General features: G+C 38.6%; 1 protein-coding gene across 4 annotated transcripts; it reads left to right on the top strand.

The window, feature by feature from the left end:
* Nucleotides 1-996: 996 nt before the first annotated feature.
* Nucleotides 997-19,384, top strand: LOC121080463 (thioredoxin-like protein 1). 4 transcript variants are annotated; one of them, XR_005825373.1, is made up of 10 exons: nucleotides 997-1,178; nucleotides 3,400-3,496; nucleotides 4,613-4,786; nucleotides 8,256-8,378; nucleotides 8,759-8,828; nucleotides 9,440-9,612; nucleotides 12,350-12,454; nucleotides 18,176-18,338; nucleotides 18,469-18,701; nucleotides 19,211-19,384. XR_005825373.1 is itself a non-coding variant. In XM_040578488.1 (8 exons), exons 1-8 carry the CDS (start codon nucleotides 1,081-1,083, stop codon nucleotides 18,278-18,280), a joined length of 945 nt encoding a protein of 314 aa, XP_040434422.1. In that variant the 5' UTR covers nucleotides 997-1,080; the 3' UTR covers nucleotides 18,281-18,430. The 4 variants fall into 4 exon arrangements, 2 of the variants coding, with proteins under 2 accessions (XP_040434422.1, XP_040434423.1); XR_005825374.1 differs by lacking the exon at nucleotides 18,176-18,338 and having other exon boundaries at nucleotides 998-1,178; XM_040578488.1 differs by lacking the exons at nucleotides 18,469-18,701; nucleotides 19,211-19,384 and having other exon boundaries at nucleotides 18,176-18,430.
* The last annotated feature ends 1,144 nt before the right edge of the window (nucleotides 19,385-20,528 follow it).

The raw sequence follows: 20,528 nt of genomic DNA, 5'->3' as shown, positions 1-20,528 counted from the left end.
TGGTCACAGTCATGCAGCATTATATCATAACAGGAGTAGGTATCTTGTTCTCATGGTTAGAGAATTGGTGTTTTTAAAAAAGTTTTAAGCTAGCTGCTATAAAAGGCTCAAGGATGTTTTCTGAGTTACACAAAGTATTAAGTTTTCTTAAAATAAGGTGCTAATAAAAATGTTAAACTTTTTGTTACTTTAAACATTAGTTGTACCACTTGATCTGTGTCACCAACGTGCACATTAATGAAAAGGCTCAGGGAGACCTTTACTGAAGGGGAACCTCTTTACCTGGAGGGTGGTCAAAGATTGGGACAGGTTTTCCAGAGAGGCCTCCATCCGTGGAGGTGCTTGGAACCACCTGAGCAGGCCTGTAGCTGCCAGGGCAGGAGCTGGCCTGCCAGGGTGCCTTCCAGCTGCAGCAGCTCCTCCGTTCGAGGTTTTTGTAGTACCCAACACATGTTAGCAAACTCCAGAAGCGGCAGACAATGCCTATTGGGGAGGTGGGATGGGGTGTTTTGACAATGAAGAGAGCTTCCTTGCAGATTTTGTGCACCTGGCACTAGTAGTCTGCAGCAGCTTCCAAAGCTGGCATTGGTTACAGTGCTGCTCTACTCACCCTCAAAAAACACGTGAAGGCCCACTTCCCCCTCTTTCAACTCTTGTTAACAGAAGGCTTACAGGATAAAACACGACATATTTTGAATTCCACGTTTCTAGAACCAGTCCTGGCCAAACTAGGCCCCAGGTAGGAAGGCTACGCGCAGGCTCTCCAACCCGCTCCTGAGAAGGGCATGATACCAGCCCCTTGCAGCCCCTCAGCCGCCTACCGCCCTCGACCAAGATGGCGCGCCTCACCTGCCCGTAACTAAAACAGCTACCGGCCTGGTGGCGGCTTCATCCGTACGCTTGCTGCCCTCTCCCAAAATGGCGGCGGCCTCAAGATGTCCTTTCGCGAGGCGGGGTGAGCGCGCCTGCGCGCTGGACCGAGTGGTGCGGGGCGGGTGTGCCTTCCCGCCGTGACGCTGCAGATAGCAGGCCGGCGCCGCTGCCGCCACCTCTCAGCGCGGGCCTCGCCGCCTGGTGAGGATGGGGGGCGTGAAGGTGATCGCGAACGACACCGAGTTGCAGTCTGAGCTCAGCGCTGCCGGCTCCCGCCTGGTCGTGGTGAAGTTCACTATGCGGGGGTGAGTGAGGGGGGGGACGCGGGCTCCCGGGGCCCTTGGCGGTGGGTAGGGCCGCCCGGGGCCCCCGCCGCGGCCTCGTCCCCGCTGAAGGCGATGGGGAGCGCGAGTTAGGCTTGACCCTCGGGAGGCGGCTGCGCCCGGTCCGGGGCTGGGGGGCTCTCTGGAGCCCAGACAGCTAGTGGGCGTTTGGTGGTTTTATTAAGTTTTAAGGTGAGGTGAGGCTTCAGACTTGAGAAGCGCAGTTAGTTGGCGAAATGCTGTATCATTTTGGTCGCTAGCCAGCTGCTGCGGGTCAGAGCTGCGAGTTAATTGTTTGGAAGTTTTTTTTCGCATTGGTGACGCTCCCGTATCTGTAGCATGTAAATACAGTCACAATATCAGAATGGTATTTCCTATCTCTGGTGTTAGATTTACCTTTTTGCAGCTGAGCCAACTTCCCCTGCTCTCTGAACCTGTCATTCTTCAGGTGCTCTGAGCAGATGAGATGCTGTGTTGGCTTAAAACCTGCCTGCAGGTCAGGAAGCCGCTGTTAACGCTGCATCTTGCTTGGTTCCTGTGGAAAACATCTTCCGCCTTAATAAAACTTAACTGTATCCTCATCCTTTTTGCCCAGGGCAAGCAGATGTCCTTTTCCCCCTGTTTAGCAGGGATTTGAAGTGCAAACTGTGGTATAATCTGATTGAATTGGAGACCAAAGGAAATCTTGACAGTTCAGTTACTCACAGCAATCTGTGGAATTAGGGCAAATAGAAATAATGTTGGGGGACTTGAGATTCAAAGTGCACCTTGTTATTGTCAAAGTTGTAGCTTTTAGTGCCTGTACTGGGTTTTGGGTTTTTTTTATGTGTCTTTTTTGTTTTGGTTTGGGTTTTTTTGCTTCATCTTTTCACTTCTTATTTAAATGTACAGTTGAACCATTCCACTTCCGATGGCTGAAGCTCAAAAGACTTCAGGTCTAGTGGCGTGGAAGATGTTATACTTGGAAGAGGTCCCGAGAATCATTAGCTGTGTATCTGAATGGGTACCAAAAAAAGCATTGATACAGATGCATCTGATGTCTGATTGCTGCTGCTTAGTGATGGGGTTGGGTTTGGGTTTTTTTTTTTAGGTAAGTCAACTTCAACTGTAACTGTAGGGGTGTTGGTGATCTTGGTAATACTGCCTACCCGCATGCCCAGGAAAATGTTTTGGTTTCAGACAACCCAATATGTTAGGTTCCAGTTTGATTAATGGCTTGATGCCTTAGTGTATAAATACGTGACTTTGCCTTGCTGTGCTGCTGTGGATCCATACCCTTTTTGTCAGGAGAGAATAGGAAAGATGAAGCAGATCTCACCTGTGCTGTTTTACAGCTATATGTGTTGACAGATTCACGCTGATAGAGCTCCCTGGTTCAGATACAGCCTATGCTGGTATGCTGTTGGAGGGAGTTTGTACTGGGGTTTTTTGTTGTTTTACTTTTTAATTGCTTCTTTCACAGTGAGCTGAGTTGTGAGAATATTCCTTTGCAGGAATAGTTGCATCTGTACATTTCATATATGCCAGCAAAGATACAATAATTTTAACCAATATGTATTTTTAGCCAAGGTGATATGGGTAAGTTGGCAGAAGTCAGGCCTGTTCTAGCAGGGCCAAATAATTATGGTAGTAGCTGATTACAGTTCTAGTAAATGAGATTTATTGTAGTAAGAATTTTATGATTCCTGCTAAAGGTCTGATACATTATTAGTGTTAAGTATAGTAGATTTTACTATAGCTACTATGTTTTTCACAGGAGGTACTGTGGAGTGGTAGTACTAGTTTTCTGTTAAGAGTGTTTTTTATCGTTTCAGAGGGGTTTTTTTTTGCCATTTTGGGAAAAGCAGGCAGCTCTTTGCCCTACCTTATGTCACTTTAGTTAGCAGGATTTGGCCTGTGGTAGAAGATGCTGAAGCTAAACCCATTAGATGGAAAATATGAAGTTAGTATTAATTAATAGGTAAAGTTAATCATGTGACATTGAAGCTGTCTGAGGGAGTGGGAATTAACACTTCATGATGTGTTTCTGAATGTCATTCTTAATTGTATCACTAGGATTGCTCTCCATCTGTCAGCCAGGTAGGGAGATTATTTTTACATGTACCAAGGATATCAGTAAGAACATGAATGTGCTAACTCTATTTGGGGCAGGCATTTTTTTAAAAAAGATGGGTTAAGTTAAACTGTATGTTGTTTTCCACAGATGTGGCCCATGTTTAAGGATAGCTCCAGCTTTCAACGCTCTGAGTAACAAATATCCCCAGGCAACATTTTTGGAAGTAGATGTGCATCAATGCCAGGTTGGTATTCAAAGATATCTCTTTCAGTTGTAAGAGAAAGAGCAGATAATGTACTGAATGGGAAACTTGAAGAAAAACTGTGTAGACAGTATATTAACAGTAGTATCCTGTGGCTGTTGACGATTTTGGTGAATCACAAACAGCCTATTGTGAAATCCTTCAAAATTAGGATACACACAAAGATATGAACAAACAACACTTTTGCTTAAAAAAAGTATACTTGCAGCTACCACTGATGTCCTTCATTTAAGTGGTGTACAGACAATTTAACAGTTCCTGCTGCTTGTGCTACTTAGATAATACTGTTAAATGTTAAAAGGTAGCACCAGTATGAATTAAAAAAGACTAATTTTCCCAAACAAATATTGGTGTAATTATTGAGCAAAATGAAAAATGCAATAAACTGATATGATTAGTGGGACTAGATTCCTCTCAAGTACTACTCAACTGTTTTTAACAATTTTAAGACAGTGGGTGCTGCAGGTGAGCTACTGATTGACTTAAGGGTCATTAATGAAAAATAACAATGGTGTGTCGAAAAGAAATGTCTTGGAACTACTACAGATTATAATGGAGAGGGTTGAACATCAAAGTGGTAACAATGTTTGCTTATGATGCTAAATTAAAAAAAAATTTTGAAAAACTACTATGGGTACATAACAGGTATGAATACAGGTGGAAATCAAATGGAATTCACCTTCTACAGCAGCAGGCTGCAATTCCTGGGTGTGCATGAATGTGTCTTGGGAGAGGAAGGAATGCTGGTGTAAAGAAAGCTTGTAAAATAAGTGTTAAATTAAGCAATCTGCCACTTTCAAGAGCAAATAAGTAATATGATTTTTTTTTTATGGTCTACCAACTAATCTGCTGCTGATGTGAAGTTGGTGCAAAGAATGCCCAAACTTGTAAAGGATTAGGAGTATCTGAAGGATTTAAATTAACTTAAAATTGTCCAAGTTAAAGCTGTTCATACAGTACCAAATACTGTTTGTGATGTTTGAGGTGATAATCATGGTAGCTTGATTAATACCTAGTGTGTGCATTGTTATCTAGGTGAAGCAAGCTGATGTTTCTGTCTGATATTGGTAACGTTTGTAACTAATTTATGCATTCTAGGGAACAGCTGCTACCAATAATATATCAGCAACACCGACATTTCTGTTTTTCCGAAACAAAGTGCGAATCGACCAATATCAAGGAGCAGATGCTGTAGGTTTAGAAGAAAAAATTAAACAGCACCTGGAGAATGATCCTGGAAACAGTGAAGATACAGATATCCCAAAAGGATATGTATGCACCTCTTAAGTTAGTTTTTTAAATGTTTGTGTAACTTGAGCGTTTAAAAAACCCCAAACACTTCTTGTTTTGTAAACATACTCTTCAGTCAAATAATACTACTTTAGGTAAAACTGCAAGTTCCCCATGGCTTTGAGAAGATCACTTGTCTGGGTTTCCTTTCTCAGACAAAATTAAAAGATTAGCATGTAGGTACTTAGTAAGCATGGTTATAGAATTGTAAAATGTTTTAAGAAATATCTTCATGCCATAGCCCTTAGTCATCAAAATAATGAATTCTAATTTTTATGATTAATTTCTTGCTGCAGCTGCTTGTTCTGCTTCTTTCTTCTTCTTGGACATCCCAATCTGTCTTCCCAAAACATTTTTTGAAGTGTAAAAATGTCCATGGGTAAAGATATTATTAGACATGGTCATCAAAAATGTTGAAAAGTTGTTCTAGTTGTTCCTTAAGAAATCATCTCTGTTGTTTGTGTTGGTAGGTTTGTTTGGGCTGGCTTTTCATTATTTTCTTCTTGCTCCCTACCCTTTCTTTAGTATTTTTTCTTTAAAAGAAATTAAATAGAGGGAGATTCTTTGGCAAAAGCAGTTAACCTTCATAACAGTTCAGCTCCACCTTCCTCTGTAGCAGCTTGCCCTGGAAACAGGATGCCTTTGGGAGGGTATTGTTAGCTAAATGATATCTCATATTTACTTTTGCTTAATTGCTAATGTTTGCAAAAGTGGATGGTACTACAGTGTTCTCTTTAGATTTCTTCTTGCCTGTAAAAGAATTATGAGGATTATATATAAAGTAAAAAAATTCACAGGACTACTTGAAAAAGATTATGTGCCTGGTCTGAGTGGCATACAAGATTTTCTTCTTGTTGACTGCAAACTTGCTTTCAATTTAATGCTTAATGTGTATCATTTTGCTTCTGTAGGGGTACTGCATATCACTCCAGTAATTGCTGATCAGGCATTCACAAATAACATAAACTAAATAATCTGTAATTCTAGTAATTTGTAAAGAAGAGAAGCGAACATTTCTAATATGTTCTCAATGTTTTTTAAACCTTGCATTCAAAACCTCTCATAACTAAAATGTGACTTTAATGTTTCCTTCTGAAGAATATAAAAATTTGTATTCACAGATTTTTTTTTTTATCATTGCATGATTTGCCGCGTCTTCAAGGTAAATTAAAACTTGGTAGGAACACTTGAATTTTTGGCCAAAATTCAATAAGGGAGCAATGTGCTTAGAAATATTGGGTGCTCTCAGGAAATTATTTTCACCATGTTTTGTGTGTTCTCATGTTAACTCAAGGCAATTGTGTGTTGCAAATCATAGGCCTGTCTGACAGCTGTACTGACAAACACATGTAAATGAGAACTCTAATGTGACAAAACACTCTCCTAGAGCTGTTGTCTTTCATGGTATTCTCCAAGCAATCCTTGGTGTAATATTACTCCTTAAATGAGATTGTTCTACCAAAAGTATAAACACAGTTATGTGGTGTTATTACATTTTGCCTAAATCATATGTCACAGTTCAGTGCTTAGCTAGTTACTGTAGTATGCACACTACTTGCATTAGCAAATCTAAATACGTTAAACTTAGCTGTGATGAGTCTCTGTAGAACCCAAAACTATGTTGTTAAATGCAAAACCAGGCTTTTTGGAGGTTGACTATTTTAAAATTTTAGCTAGCTGTATCCTGTCAGGCAAATGTAAGCAGGCTGCAAATTCTGCTGAATATTTATCATTTAAATAAACTGCAAGGGTGCAGGTCACTTGAATTTCTAGTAGTTCAGCTACTTGCTAACTGTTCCATGACATGCATTACACTTCATATATGAACGCTTACATTTATAATTATAGTGAAATCCTGTGTGGAACTATGGGAATGTCAAAAGATGAAGGTTCAGCTTGTTATCTTTGGAGCCCTAACACACTGAAAATCATTCATGTAGCAAGTTAGGTTGGTTTTGAGATGAATGCACTGTCTTCTATTAAAAGTTAATCTTGTAGGAGGTGGTGTCTTACCCTACAAATCAAGTCCCGAGTGTGCTGAGGGCTGTATAAACCAAGCAGGAATTCCATTTTACCTGTATGTGGTAGGCTGAAATGTTGTTTTAGGACATGCTTGACCCAAACTGGACTGCCGTTGGCTTCAGGAAAGTATCTTTATTCTCTGGTGCAGCTGTGTGTTCCTTCTCGTTTCTTATGTTGTAGCTGAGCACATGAGTTGCAAGTGAAGCCTTCGTATAGATTTTGGGAGGGGGATAAGTATTTTTTTTGCTCAGAATAACACATAGTTGGAAGAGCTAAGGGAAGTGACATACAGGAAATGAGTTGTATTCTCTCAGCAGCCTGTTTTTTGGATTCCATTTGCACCACAAGGCTATAGCTTGGGTTATTGTATGCAGTAATTTTTAAGCTAGTGTGTGCTTTTTGTCCAAGAGCGGTATATTATCCTTTGGGACCTAATATATGCCTTTAAGAAGGGTATTTCAGGTTGTCATCCTAAAAGTTCCTTTGGTGTCTTATGTCTGGACTGTTTCATGACTGTACACTGATCTTGAATTTTTGGTGGTATGGTTTGAGATGTTGATATTCTGTCTTTAGGCCTTAAGATATGAAACACTTAATTTTTGGCCTGGCTTATTGTGCTTCAGTTGAACTTAGTTTGCTTTAGTTGCAAGCAAAAATTCTGGTTATCTGGAAATTGATAAATATTGCCTCTGCAAGAATACCACCTTTTTATGGCTCAGAGCATGGATAGTGATCTGCTTTAATCTAAGATTGTGTCAAAGTTTTTAGCTCTCTTTACAAAAGAGCTGAGCAGTAAGACAGACTGGTTTGTGGAGAATAGTGTAGCTTCTGTTTTCTGTTGCTCTGTGTTTTTACTAAAATATATGGAGAAAGGAGCAGGAAAAGGTTTCATAAAGTTAGTTTGTATACAGTGCTGAAGAAGTAAAATAAGAATAGCTTTGCATATAAAGCCTGCTAAGAACTATAGTGGTCTCTTAATTTGTTCTGTAATATAGTATATTTTCAGGGAGGCCCATTTCTTGTTTAGGGGTGTGTCGTCCCCCCCTTAAGCTGATCATAGCTCCACACTAATGTCAGTTTGGCTGTGTTGTGGTGTGACCTACAGTGCTGTAGTCTGGTTTATCAAAGGTGTATCTGAAAATTCTCCCTGTGCCCAATTTCTTACTCTCAGAATGGCAAGCATGTGTTCCAGGGGTGCATGATTTTGAATGGAGGGGAAGAATGTCATTCAATTATGAGCAGGGTACATCAGAGTACTATAGTATTTGTAGTTTGTTTGTAATGTCTTTTGATATAAACCCCTGAGGTTTTCTGTGTCTCATTATTTTAATCTGTGAATGAAGAATTTCATTCATTCCAATGTTTACTAATCCCAGATGAGTTCATGGCACACTTATGCACTCAGCAATGCTCTTGCTTTTACTTTCAGATGGATTTAATGCCATTTATCAATAAAGCTGGCTGTGAATGTCTTAATGAGAGTGATGAGCACGGATTTGATAATTCTTTACGTAAAGACTCTACCTACTTGGAATCAGACTGTGACGAGCAGGTACAGTAGATACTTTTAAGTGAGATATTTTCAGTGATGGCCTGGTCTGCAAACACTATTTTAAGAACTTGTCTACTTAATATTGTTACAGGTAGTATAAGTAAGAGGAGGGGGATGATAGTAGGATGTAAGTAAAATTAGTACACAAAGATTGTTGTAGTCTTTTCCAGTTTCACATCCCTTTATGTATGGAAAAAATTCCAAGTGGAGTAGTGTTTGATGATACTTTGAAGTGACAGACTAGTGCATGTGTAGAATATAATGAAAGTAAATACTTGATTTTATTTCAAAACTCATACTTCTTTCTAGTTATTGTGCTATGTTTGTTTTTATGAAAGAAGAAAACAAGTGTTTAACAGAACTTTTTTTTAATTCCACAGCTGCTCATTACTGTAGCTTTTAGTCAACCTGTCAGGCTTTATTCTATGAAACTTCAGGGACCAGATAACGGTGAGTGAAGTGTCTTTTTAGTCATATATTTGAAACCAAAGCTTTGCCCATGTTTAGCTGAATTGTCTAAAAATGACACCGTCCCTGGAACCTTCTGAGAATCCCACAGCAGCTTCAGTGAATTTGTTGTAAATGAACTATGTTATAAATTACCTCATTTTTCACTGATGTCATATGTAGGTATTTGGTGTGATACAAATCTGAAGTATTTACTATAGCTTGATGTGCTGCAAAGAGAAACTTAAATTTAATTCAAGAATTAATGTGAGAGCTACTGTAAGGTATAGCTTAGTTTTTATGATAACTCACTTTACATTATAAAATCACGTAAAATGTTCAGGTGTTATGTCACAGCAAAACTATTATTTTTAGACTTTTTATTGGATTTTTTTAATGTGGAATTCCCTCTGACATGTAGACAAGTAGTGAAACTTTGAATGTCCTTCAATAGCCAGGGTGGTGTGGTAGGATTGGCAGATAAGGTAATAGAACTATAAAAGCTCATGCTTTCCTTGAGCGGTGTCTAGAGACTGTAATAAGCAAGGGCTTCTCAAGCAACATTTTGAAAATATATTTAAATAATGGAGCCCCACTCCTGTTTTTTAACATAGGGCAAGGTCCAAAATGCATAAAAATCTTTATCAACCTTCCTCGATCTATGGATTTTGAAGAAGCAGAAAGAAGTGAACCAACTCAAGCCCTGGAGCTGACACCAGATGATATTAAAGAAGATGGTATTGTCCAGCTTCGCTATGTAAAATTTCAGAATGTTAACAGTGTAACTGTAAGTAAAGTTTCTGTTCTGAGGTCTGTGCAGGCTGAAAACTTCATAGGCTTTTAAAGCACTGGGCATGTTTGATTTCATCGCAGATGTTGCAAGTTTCTGTCTGCTGATCGCATACTGTATGTTTATGCTAAAAGTATTTAAGGAATTTAAGGTGTGACAAGGCCATGTGCATGCAATGTCTCTTTTGACCTAATATGAGACAGTTGGCTTTCACCTCTTCATGAGCTAGCATACAGTTTAACACAACTTGCGTTTTCACTAGCATACCTTCTTGAAAGACATCTTGTCTTCATGTGAAGAGTTGAAGGAATCCAGTTTCTCAGTAATCTGCAGAAATGAGAGATATTTGAGTATAAAGTGAAGTACTTGCAGTGTCTTTAAACTCAGTGCCTGCTTGCTGTAAGAGACCTTCCACAGGCTTCGGGTAGGGTTTTTGACTAAAATGCAGGTGCTGTTTGTCCTCTTCCGTTTTAAAAATACAGGTTCTAGAGCAATATACGTCATGACAAATGATGCTGGAATTGCTTTGTGCTTGGTATCGTTCTGGTACTGTGCTAGTCCTGCTTCCTGCAGTATTGTGTTGAACTGTTTTTTCCAATATGACCCCTGAATTCTTTTCTGTAGGAATGCTTTTCATGGCCTGGATTATGCATTTGCAAATATAGGGACTTCATAGGTGATTGTATTAAACTATGTTTTAGTGTGCTGGCCGCAGAAATTGCCAGCTCTTTATGAATTGCAGGTAACTCCAAAACATTGGTCCACTCTCAGTCTTTTCATCACACTAGTAAATTTCTAAATCACTGTGGACTTCATCTTAGATCAGTCAGCTACTTTCTTGTTTAGCAGTGTTTTACTAGCAATTGTTTTAAAGGTAATGAGAGATGAACCTAAATCACTCCTTTTTATGTCTTTTTCTATGGAGTTACCTTTGTGACCAACTTTATCCTCCCCCAAATGAAATAGAGATTGGTCACATAGGCTTATATTCTAGAAAACTGTGCTGACAAATACAAATTATGTCTTTGTTCTTTAATAAAATCCTATGTCAGTTTTAGGCAGGATGATGTACAAACACTAGACAAGTGATAAGGTGATTAAATGTTCTGCTTGTTTGCACTCTTTGTACATGGGCACTGCAATAGCGCTCCCCTAATTCCCTAGCTAAACCTGAATTCTGTATTTAAGACTTCCTAGAAATGAAGTGGCCAGTCATTTTGTTCACCACCTGGCTTTTTGGCGCAGGTGATGAAGTTCTGCTTGCTTACATGCTCCTGTGGATAATAGTCTTCCATTTGGCTCCCAATGAACTGGAGGAGGCACAGTTGTCATATACAGGTTATCCTGCTTTTCTGCCATGCATAATCAGAAACACTTACTGTACATTTCAATCTCAGTGCTGGCAAGTTCATACTTCATTTATTTATATATATATCTCACTGCTATGTTTGTTAGTTTTAACTTACCTGGTTTATTAATTCTATACCCTGTAGTTTCTAATCCATGTAATTCAGCATATCTAATGCTGGATTTCCCCATTTGTTGTGTGCCTCACTTCATTACTGCTACTTCAGTGGCTTTTGTTTTTCTCTGTACTTGCTGAATTTTTCAAATCATTACTGAGATAGAATGTAACATGTTGTGGAGTTCAACGGAAGTCAGTCCTTGACAATGCTCTTCTGTGTGTGTTTTTCTGTCAGAAGAGTACTTTCTTCAGCATTTCAACCCTCACCTTCCATACATCTTGTTTGTACAGGAAAATGCACGGTCTTCCAACTACAGGGAAGCTGCTTGGAGGGGTGAATATCTGTACTGGTTTAGATCAGCAGCCCATCTTGCTTATCAAATACCTGCAAGCCTCCAGTGCTGTCACAAAAAAAATAATTGCTAAGTATAGGGCAAGTATGCAGTGATATGTGCTGATGACCTCCAGCATTTGGTAGTCTGTGGCACAGGCAATTTCTGAGGCAGAAGGGGCATCTCATAGATACTACCTAGGGCTTATGGAAAGGGCGTGATGCATGCTGTCCCTTGCCAACCTGTTGTCCTCTCTCCTTCCTTTCCTCTGTGTCTGATGTCACTACTGTCTTTCTCATTCCTCCTTTTTCAATGCTTACAAAGTGTGGAAAGATCCACAAATACCTTGTTGCTCTTCTGACTCCAGTTTCCTTACTAATACTACTTTATGCAAAAAAATTCTTTCATTTGTCCACTTGAACAAGTGTAGTGGTTCCAGCAATGATTCCTTAGCTCATATTTCAAAAGAGACTTTATATTTGTTTGAAACTCTAAAATAACTTCATAGATCTAGTATTCATGCTCTAAAGCATATAATTATGCAAGCTCTAGTAGTAAATTACACATGAGTAGTCTTAGGGGCTTCAGCAAGCATAACTAAATTGATATTTAACTTCATTTCAAGTCAGATATCAGTGAACTGTGATGACTTAGATCCTGTTGTTTTTGTTGAATGTGATCTTGGGTTGAAAGTGGAAGCTGGAAAAATACAAGCTGTGTGGGTTTTTTAACAAACTATCATGAAAAATAAAAGCATTCTATATAATTGTTTTAAGTAAGGACAGTAGCTTCCCTAAGGGTTAGAGGCCTTTATAATTGAAAAAAGTGTTAATTTGGTTAGTTCGAAAACTTCAGGTGTCTAACACTTTATTAATTCAGGGATGGACAGTTTACCTTAACTCTTGTGTTTGGGTGTTTTGTGTTTTTTTTTCTTCAGTTGTTTGTCCAATCCAACCATGGTGATGAAGAGACAACAAGAATTACATACTTCACGTTTATTGGAACTCCGGTCCAAGCGACAAATATGAATGACTTCAAGCGAGTGAGTCCTTTCTCTTAAAAGCACTTTTGAATGTTTTAAACCTACTTAAAAATGAGTTGATGGAACAAGTACACTTGGTTGTAACTACAGTTCCACAAATTAAGGTAGTTTTGGCATCCAAAAGTAAATATGTAGCTTTTATCTTAAGATCTTTGGTCTTGCTTTACAAGTTTTTGTTCATGAACTTTGTAAAAATAACCCGTAAGAATATATATATATGAGAGCTTAAGGGTCTGTCAAGTTGCATACGCTATAGACAATTAAACAGCTGTGACTTGTGTCTTGATTTTGGAACTTGCTTTCTGATGGTGTTCAGGAAGTAGAGAAGCAATTGCATGTACAGATTAGATGCCTTGTGACTGACTTCTACTTTGAAGGATTTTTTTTCACTGGGAAACATCAAGTAAGCTTGAGACCTGAAAAATATTTGGTCCCAAGGTGTCTGTTATATTAAACATCTGGTTTTTAAAGAGGAAATTAAGCAAACAACTTGTTACAGTATGAGTTTAGGCAATAAGGCACTCACAATTCTTGATTTTTTTTTTTTGTTTGGGGTTTTTTTTGAGAATGTGAAATGGGTTTGAAAGGATTGAAACTTTAAAGTTACTTGCAACTTTTTCAAATATGTAATAAGTGTTTTTAAAGTAAACTGCTTTAAAACTTAGCAGCTTTTGTAAAAGGGCAAATACTGCTGTAACCTGTCTATGATCTTAACTTATACATGTAAAACTTAATACCTTTGCAGGTAGTAATTAAATTAATATAAATTTAACAGGTTTTGCTGCCTTTCAGTGAAACTTGAAGTCATTCTAAAAGTTGTTCTAATGTACTAAAATTAACTGGATGTCAATTTTAGACTTCCTTAATACAGTGCTTCCAGTTCTCCCAAAACTAGAAATATGTTAATTGACTTACATTCTGCTTACATATTTTGTTTTATGCAGCTATTTTGTCAGTACTTATTGCAGGGGATTCCCTAATACTGTTACTTGTGCAATTACTATTTTAACTTTGTTTAATCTGCAGTACTTTCTGGTATTGAGGGGGAGTGGGATTCTGACTCTGCATTTGACCCCTGCCTTGCTTTCAGTTCTGTAAACTTTGTAAATTAGTTTTGCTTTCAGAAGTACTGAAAACTCATTTTCAACAAGTCTACTCTTTAACCATCAGAACATCAGGTTCAAAATAGTGATTTTTTTTTTTTTTAATTGATAGTCCTGAGTGGGGTGCACTTGGTAAAGTAATTCAGGTGTTTTGTAGAATGTTACATGAGTTTGACACCAACGTTGAGCCTGCACTATGTGTTTCCTACAGTATTTCAAGTTGTGCGGATAAAATGTTAGTTTCGTGAACAGAGTTCTGAAGTTACTGCCTTGGCCTGAAACTGACTGCTGTAATGATCTGAGCTCTGGTCAGGGTTTGTGTGGGGAGTGGGTTTTTTAATTTACACATGCCCTCACACAATCCTATAAAGGCATTAAAACTAGTGTGGGTCTCCAGGTATCTCATCCCTCTACTGTAGTCAGAGAGGATTTACAGATCTCTCAGTTCTAGATGCAGTGTGGCTGCTTGGAAGCTGCTGTATGGCCTGGTAAATACTATTGCCAACTAAAAATTTTGGTTTCCTTAAAGTTTGCAGGTGAATGTCTTGGTACCATCAAGGAGTGTGCCTTTGTGTTGTGACATCCGTTTAAATGGAAGGGGAGGGTGTGCAATCCTACAAGAATATGTATAGACCACACAGTCCCATGGTGTTAGCGTTGTGCTGGTAATGTCAGGATGTTAAGGATCTGGTCAGAATGGCCTTAAATGGAGGAGTTACTGGGTTATGAAGCGGCTAATCCTGTCTCAATTCAGATACTCATCAACACTATATGTAATATTCCTATTTTGCTTCCTGAACATGTAGTTTTAATATTAGGCTGTTAAAATATTTCATCATAACAAATGGGATGTGTAGTCTGGCAGAGTTACAGTGCTCTCAGGAATTTTAACTTTTGTTTCCTCTCTTCCTGTGATCTTGTCAGTTATGAAACCTTAATATAGCGTTGAGCATTAATTATAGTTAGGTTTGTAGATTAACTGGGGAAACCTTATTTTTCTTTTCATCTCCTTGAGTAGTTACCCACACTACTCCTTACTGCTTTCATCTGTCTCACTCCCTCATCTCAGTCTGTCTCTACTGTTCATATTTTTCTTCCAATTATGATAGAGTATTGTGATATGATTAACAAGATGGAGGAATGCTTTTTTCCCCGGAGTTTGAGAAGTGTTTGTAAGAATCTGTTAAATATCTTATTTGAAGGGCTTGAATTAAGAAGTGGACATGAATGTGATTCCAGTCATGTTTTTGATTGATCACATCACTGATCAGTTGATTGTATACATGTTCAGCTTCAAAGTAAAAAATAAAACAAACATGTTGGTTTGAATCACTTCTGTGAAGGCTCAGGCTAATGTGTTTTGTTTCCCAACTGGGGTGTGATTGGAATGCATGCTTTTAGTTAGAGAATTTACTGCTCAGCAGTTGAGTATTAAGGTGCATAACTGCAGGTCCTGTGTCCTTCAGACAGTTGAGGAAAACTCACGTTTGCTTGTGTGGTGCTCTGCAGACACCAGCCAGGCTGTAAGGAGAATCACCTCTTCTCGATCAGGGAGTCAGTTCACACGTTTAATATAAATGGGAATTGTTTCTGGTACTTATACTGTCAAACAGAAAGCTGTAATTCATCTACTCTGAAAAATAACAGAACTACTAAGCGGGTGTAGTGAGGGCAGTCCTTCATTAGTGATTTTGGCCTAAAGTTGGTTTGGACACACGTAGAATCACGGAACAGCCCAGGTTGGAAGGGCCCTCACAAAATCACCTGATCCATCCTTGCATGGGAAAGGGAGCCTAGGTGAGATTGTCTAGCACCCTGTCCAGTCACAACTTGAAAACCTCCAGCAACGGGGACTCAGCCACATCCCTGTGGAGGTCGTTCTAGTGATTAATTGGTCTTGCTGTAAAAAAATTTTTTTCATTTTCTTGCATGTAGTTGGTATTGCTGGACTGAGTGGGTGAAGTTATAAAAGCTGCTTTCAGGCTTGTTTTAATAGGTTGTGTGTATCCTGCTCCTTGCACAACTTGATTTTTTTACTCTCTGAGGAGGAGGGAAGTCTTTGGATTGGTGGAAAAGGAGGACCAAGGAAAAAAATTCTGCTTAGAACTGACTGCAGCGTAGTGATAAGCAGAGAGTAGTAGGCAGACCTATTCTTTACTCTGTTTAAATGAAGAGGCCCTCAACAGCAGAGGACTGGGATGAATATTCCCTTCCTATATGTATTTAATATATTCTGAAATGTGTTTGGAAAAGCTTGATTTAAAGGTGTCTGTCTTCTAAAAAATATTCTTAACACTGGAAGTGTTTATACTACTGTTTCTTGGCCACACAGGGTCTGACTTAAGGCATAACTGATCATGCAAACTACTACAGTAGACTGCATTTGAGTTGTAATAGATTGCATTTGAGATTTGCTTTTGGTGCTCAACTACTTTGCTGGGCAGACAGTTAATGTGGAGTAAAGGTGCAAGTTCTGGGTATTTTTACTATTGATTGATAGCTTAGTGTATGTAGGTTCCTGTGAATCTTGTGAAGTTGTAAACATGCTTTTGTTTTTGAAAGAGCATGCAACTGTTGGTGTCCAATATAGTTCTTGTTTATTTCTGGTATTAATGAATAAAACATACTGCTTCTCAGTTTTGAGGTTGAGGCATAGATGAATATCGACAGGTTGTGGGATATTTTTTGGTGCCCTCTCAAATGAATGCTTGCTTTCTACTCAGAACTGCTTATTTGCACTACATGCCACTGCTTTTTTTTTCTAGTAACGTTTTGTTTGTTTGTTTTTCAGCTTAACTTCCCATTTCTAAAGAACTAAAAAGGCAGAAGAAATTAAAAAGTAATAATCAGATTGAAGTGGTTTTACACTATTCCCTTCCTTGCTCCCTCTGCTCATTTAGTATCTCTTCCACCCTTTGCACAATTTCAGCACTGATGCAAGAGCTGCCTTCTCTGCACCTTCTACCATCAGGAAGAGCCTTCTCTGCCTTCTGACTCATCAAATCATCTTTCCACTCCACTCCCTGCTCCAAATCTTACCTTAAACACTTCTCTGTACCTTTCAGTCTTACCAAATTTCTGTCCCACTGTTATGCTGAACTTGATGTTTTAAAGCCATACCATGCAGTACTTTCACAAATTATTTTCTGTAACTTAATTTTTCAGCCTGTATTGAATTTTGTAAAGCTGTTTGAGATGCATCTTGTGAAATGCACTACCAAGGCTTGACTCTTTTTAGTGTCTTTGTGGAGCTTAGTGTTCTTATTTGTTGTGACCCTTCAGTAAGTAGCAGGGAAGCCAGAATGGGCTGCAAAGTACTGCGGTCTCATTTTCACTCTAGTGGCACTGGGCACCTGCTCAGGGAAGATACAGTAAGGAGTTGGTGAGTGTTTGTACATGTGGCCTGATTAGGGTTCTCTGACAGCATCCTCCTAATTTTACTTGCTTAACCTCTTTGTATGTATTTAAAACAAACAAAACCAACTCTGCTCTGGAAGGTTCATAATAAAGTGTTCCCAGTCCTACTCTTGGTAATGAACTGCAGAGCCGGTTGTGTTTTTGTCACTGTCAGGCTCTGGGCTGATGCTTAGGAAAAAGCCAAACAGATGAAGAAAAGCCTGCTCCAAACCCATCATCTTTGGTATGGGAATTACAGGCTGTAACCACTACCTTCAAATGCACTAGATGGCAGTTGTTTCTGTGAAAGGAAGGAAAATGGATCTACTTCTGAGAAGAGAATAATGACAATTGTTTGGTTTAAGTTTAAATAGCCTGTTTCCTTTTGGGAAGGTGGAGTGGGATGGTCAGAAAGTGTGTTTCTTTGACCTGTAGTGACAAAGTGTCCATATTGGTGTGATTGATTTTTCACAGATAATTCACATGGGCGAGTTGTCAATTTCTGCCTCAGACTGGTACAGCAATATTTTTCATTGATGTTCCACACTTGCTAACACTAATCTTTAATCTTTTAACTGTGTTTTTTCTTTTTTTTCTTTCTGTGCTTAATCTGTGTGTGAACACAGCTTGGTGCTTTGGAAACACAAAGAATAAATATTGCTTCTTGACAAGCTTAACTGTATTTTTTTTAACTTGATTAATTAGATCTTAATGCAAGTGTTTGGGCTTCTGATTTTTTTTCTTCCTCCCTCATGTTGTCACATTGGAATTTTCCTGACCTTAAATATTAGGTTGAATTTACAGCTTGTGAAATGCACCTGCTCAGGGGTTCCTTGGAGGTGAAAATGATCTTTAAGTATTTTTCATCAGTAGATTTCAGTTGCTTTGTGACAGTGATAATTCAGCTGACCAAAAGCAGCTGGACAGTAAAAAATTCTCCCTCGTGAAGCTTGAAAATAAATGAAAAAAGGGGGGTGGGGGGAATGAGGAAGAATACTTCCAGAGGGTCCATGAGATTTCTTAAATCAGGACTGTGGGTGTTTCAGGTTTTGGTTTTTTTGTTTGTTGTGTTTTTCCCCCCAGTTCTATATTTTACTACTGACTGTATGAATCTTGGGGGTTATATTGTCACTTAACTGCAGAGGTAATTGATGCTTAACACATTTGCCATAGCATTCAGTTGGTTAGAATACAAGAAAAGTTTTATTCTTTCATTTTTCAGCCCTATTATGAGCAGTGCTGGGAAATTCTGTGCTCCATTAGTGTAATCTCCAAACCCCTGTTCCCAAGAGTTCTCCTTGTCAGAGCTGTAAGTGCTGCTCTCTAGTTAGATGGCAACGACTTGGGAATTGGTGCCTTGCTCAAAGTCCCTCCTGCAGTTTGAGGTATTAAATTTTAAGACTTTCTTTTTATTTTGGTTTGGCATATAAATGATTTTTTTTCTGCAAGAGCCCTAGAATTATATCTGAGTCTTTTCAGAAAAGTGACTAAAATGGCGTCATTTTCTGCTCTCAGGATTTTGTGTTCAGTTTTCTTAACGAAGGGGACTGGATACCCTTCTGCAGTGAACTACGCTAACTTTAAACCTGCATAGCAGCGTGCAGAGTGCTGGAGTTGCACTTGCTGTTGGCTGGCAAATCGACTCACCAAAGTCTGGTTGCAGTGGTGATCTTTACTGAAAAGGGAAGCAGTAAGCTGACTCTGATTCCAGGTGGAGTTTACAGGATTGGAGATTGGAAGGAGACTTGGTAAGGAATAATGTTTTGACAAGGAATAATTGAAAATCAGGTGACTTCCGGATTCTTTATAGGTTTGAGCTGCATTATAAGGTAAGTGTTCTCAGTGAGGTACGCGGCAAGGATACCAAAGGAAATGAGCAAACTGATATTTGAGTACCCAGTGGTTCTTCCTACTGTACTATTTTATATAGTATATTAAGCTTGAAAGTTTGGTATATAACATATTTTTAAGTGTGATCTGTTCTGTTGCAGTTACTTGTCTTTTAACTCCTCTCAAAATGAGACTGGTGCTTTGCTGTCTGTACAAGTACTAAAGACGAGGTTTCTTGTGTCTTGCCATCCCTCTTAACCCTTTAGAGAGGGATTCACAGCCTCTGCAAGTGCTACAATAATGCATGCTATAATGCAATAACTTAGTTGAAAATTCAGTTGCACTTGTTTATTTTGAGACTGACTTAAAATACGTGACAGGACTTTTTTGGTTAAACTTTATTTCTGTGGTTTTTTTCTCTTATCAGGTAGTTGGCAAAAAAGGAGAGAGCCACTAGGATGCAAAAGACACTGGAAGGCCTTATCACAATCAAAGAGATCTTCACTTTTATCTACAACTCCTCTGGTTATGGTCAAGCAATTATCCAGATGTCAATCTGTTTCATTTAATGCCATTACCAATAAACCATTGCTTTTGTTGAGATGGAGTTTCCCTAGTGTGTTTCTGTTGTAATCCTCATACATGTATTTGTAAATAAAATTCATTACTTCTGCCAAGTTTAATTTTGTATTTCTAGTAACTGTGGCTCTCCCTTTGTTCTATTTAAACTTCAAAACTTGACTGGCTTATCTTTAGAAACAGAAGACATAATGTAGCTTGCATTTGTTCAGAGAGTTTAAATGTCAAATAAAAGCATAGGTGACCTTCAGAGGCCATCTAAAAATAAAATCTGAGCTACTTTGTTATACGACTGAGGGAACTTAGGATCATTGTTCCCACAAAGCACAGTTGCATCTCAGACAGGAATAATTTGTTCTGTTGGAAATTTCCATTTTCTTCCCCACCTCAAAAAGCATAGGAGGAAGAAGCAGTTTTTAAGTTACCATTCCATTAACTTGCAGCTTTGTCACAAATGGCATGCTGATGCAAGCTGTTTGGCACTGAGAATTCTTGAGTCTTTTGAAAGTGTTCAGGTTTTTAATATTATTAGAAAATATTGACCTTGTTTCCCAGGCAGACTCTAGCAAGCTGTGCAGTTATGGAGATTTAGATGTTTGTGCACCCCACCTGAACATAAATTCCTTACTACTTTTATTGGGTGTTTTCTCTCTCTCTCTGGATCTTGATAAGGAAATGTTTATTGCAAATATTAATTTTAGATCTTAATTGGAATTCCTATGCTACTTTTGTAAATTTTCTTGGAAGTGTGCCCCAAGTAATTTTTAATAAATTGGGCATTGATCAGCACCATATACGTATAATACTGTATAAATTCCCAGTAAAACTTGCTAAGTGTTTTAATTGGCATAATTAATTTCTTTGTAAAGTTAAATTTGTTACATTTCTAATTACCATAAATCCCACTAAGGCTTAAATCTCTTCCTAATTGGCATTCCTTCCTTGAACACAGTAGGGTGGTTCTCTTCTGGCGTGGCAGATTTGTATGTTAATACCAAGTTAATTTTCTGTTAGCATAGATATTTTCTTCCAAACAGAAAACTGGGTATTGGCTAGAAAAAACATTCTTTGAGAGGCACTGTGGTTTTTTTGCCACTGTATCACTGCGTGCTTTAGGACACTCATCTTACCTGTGTTACAGTTGATGGCATGTGATGATGACTTGG

Source organism: Falco naumanni, chromosome W (assembly GCF_017639655.2).
Source record: "Falco naumanni isolate bFalNau1 chromosome W, bFalNau1.pat, whole genome shotgun sequence".
Classification (NCBI taxonomy): domain Eukaryota; kingdom Metazoa; phylum Chordata; class Aves; order Falconiformes; family Falconidae; genus Falco; species Falco naumanni.
This window is presented reverse-complemented; position numbering and strand designations above follow the sequence as displayed.

Coding starts and splice junctions, on each gene's coding strand:
- LOC121080463 (XM_040578488.1), top strand. CDS start 1,081: ATGGGGGGCGTGAAGGTGATCGCGAACGACACCGAGTTGCAGTCTGAG. Junction 1,179..3,399: donor GTGAAGTTCACTATGCGGGG/GTGAGTGAGGGG, acceptor TGTTTTCCACAG/ATGTGGCCCATGTTTAAGGA. Junction 4,787..8,255: donor CAGATATCCCAAAAGGATAT/GTATGCACCTCT, acceptor TTTTACTTTCAG/ATGGATTTAATGCCATTTAT.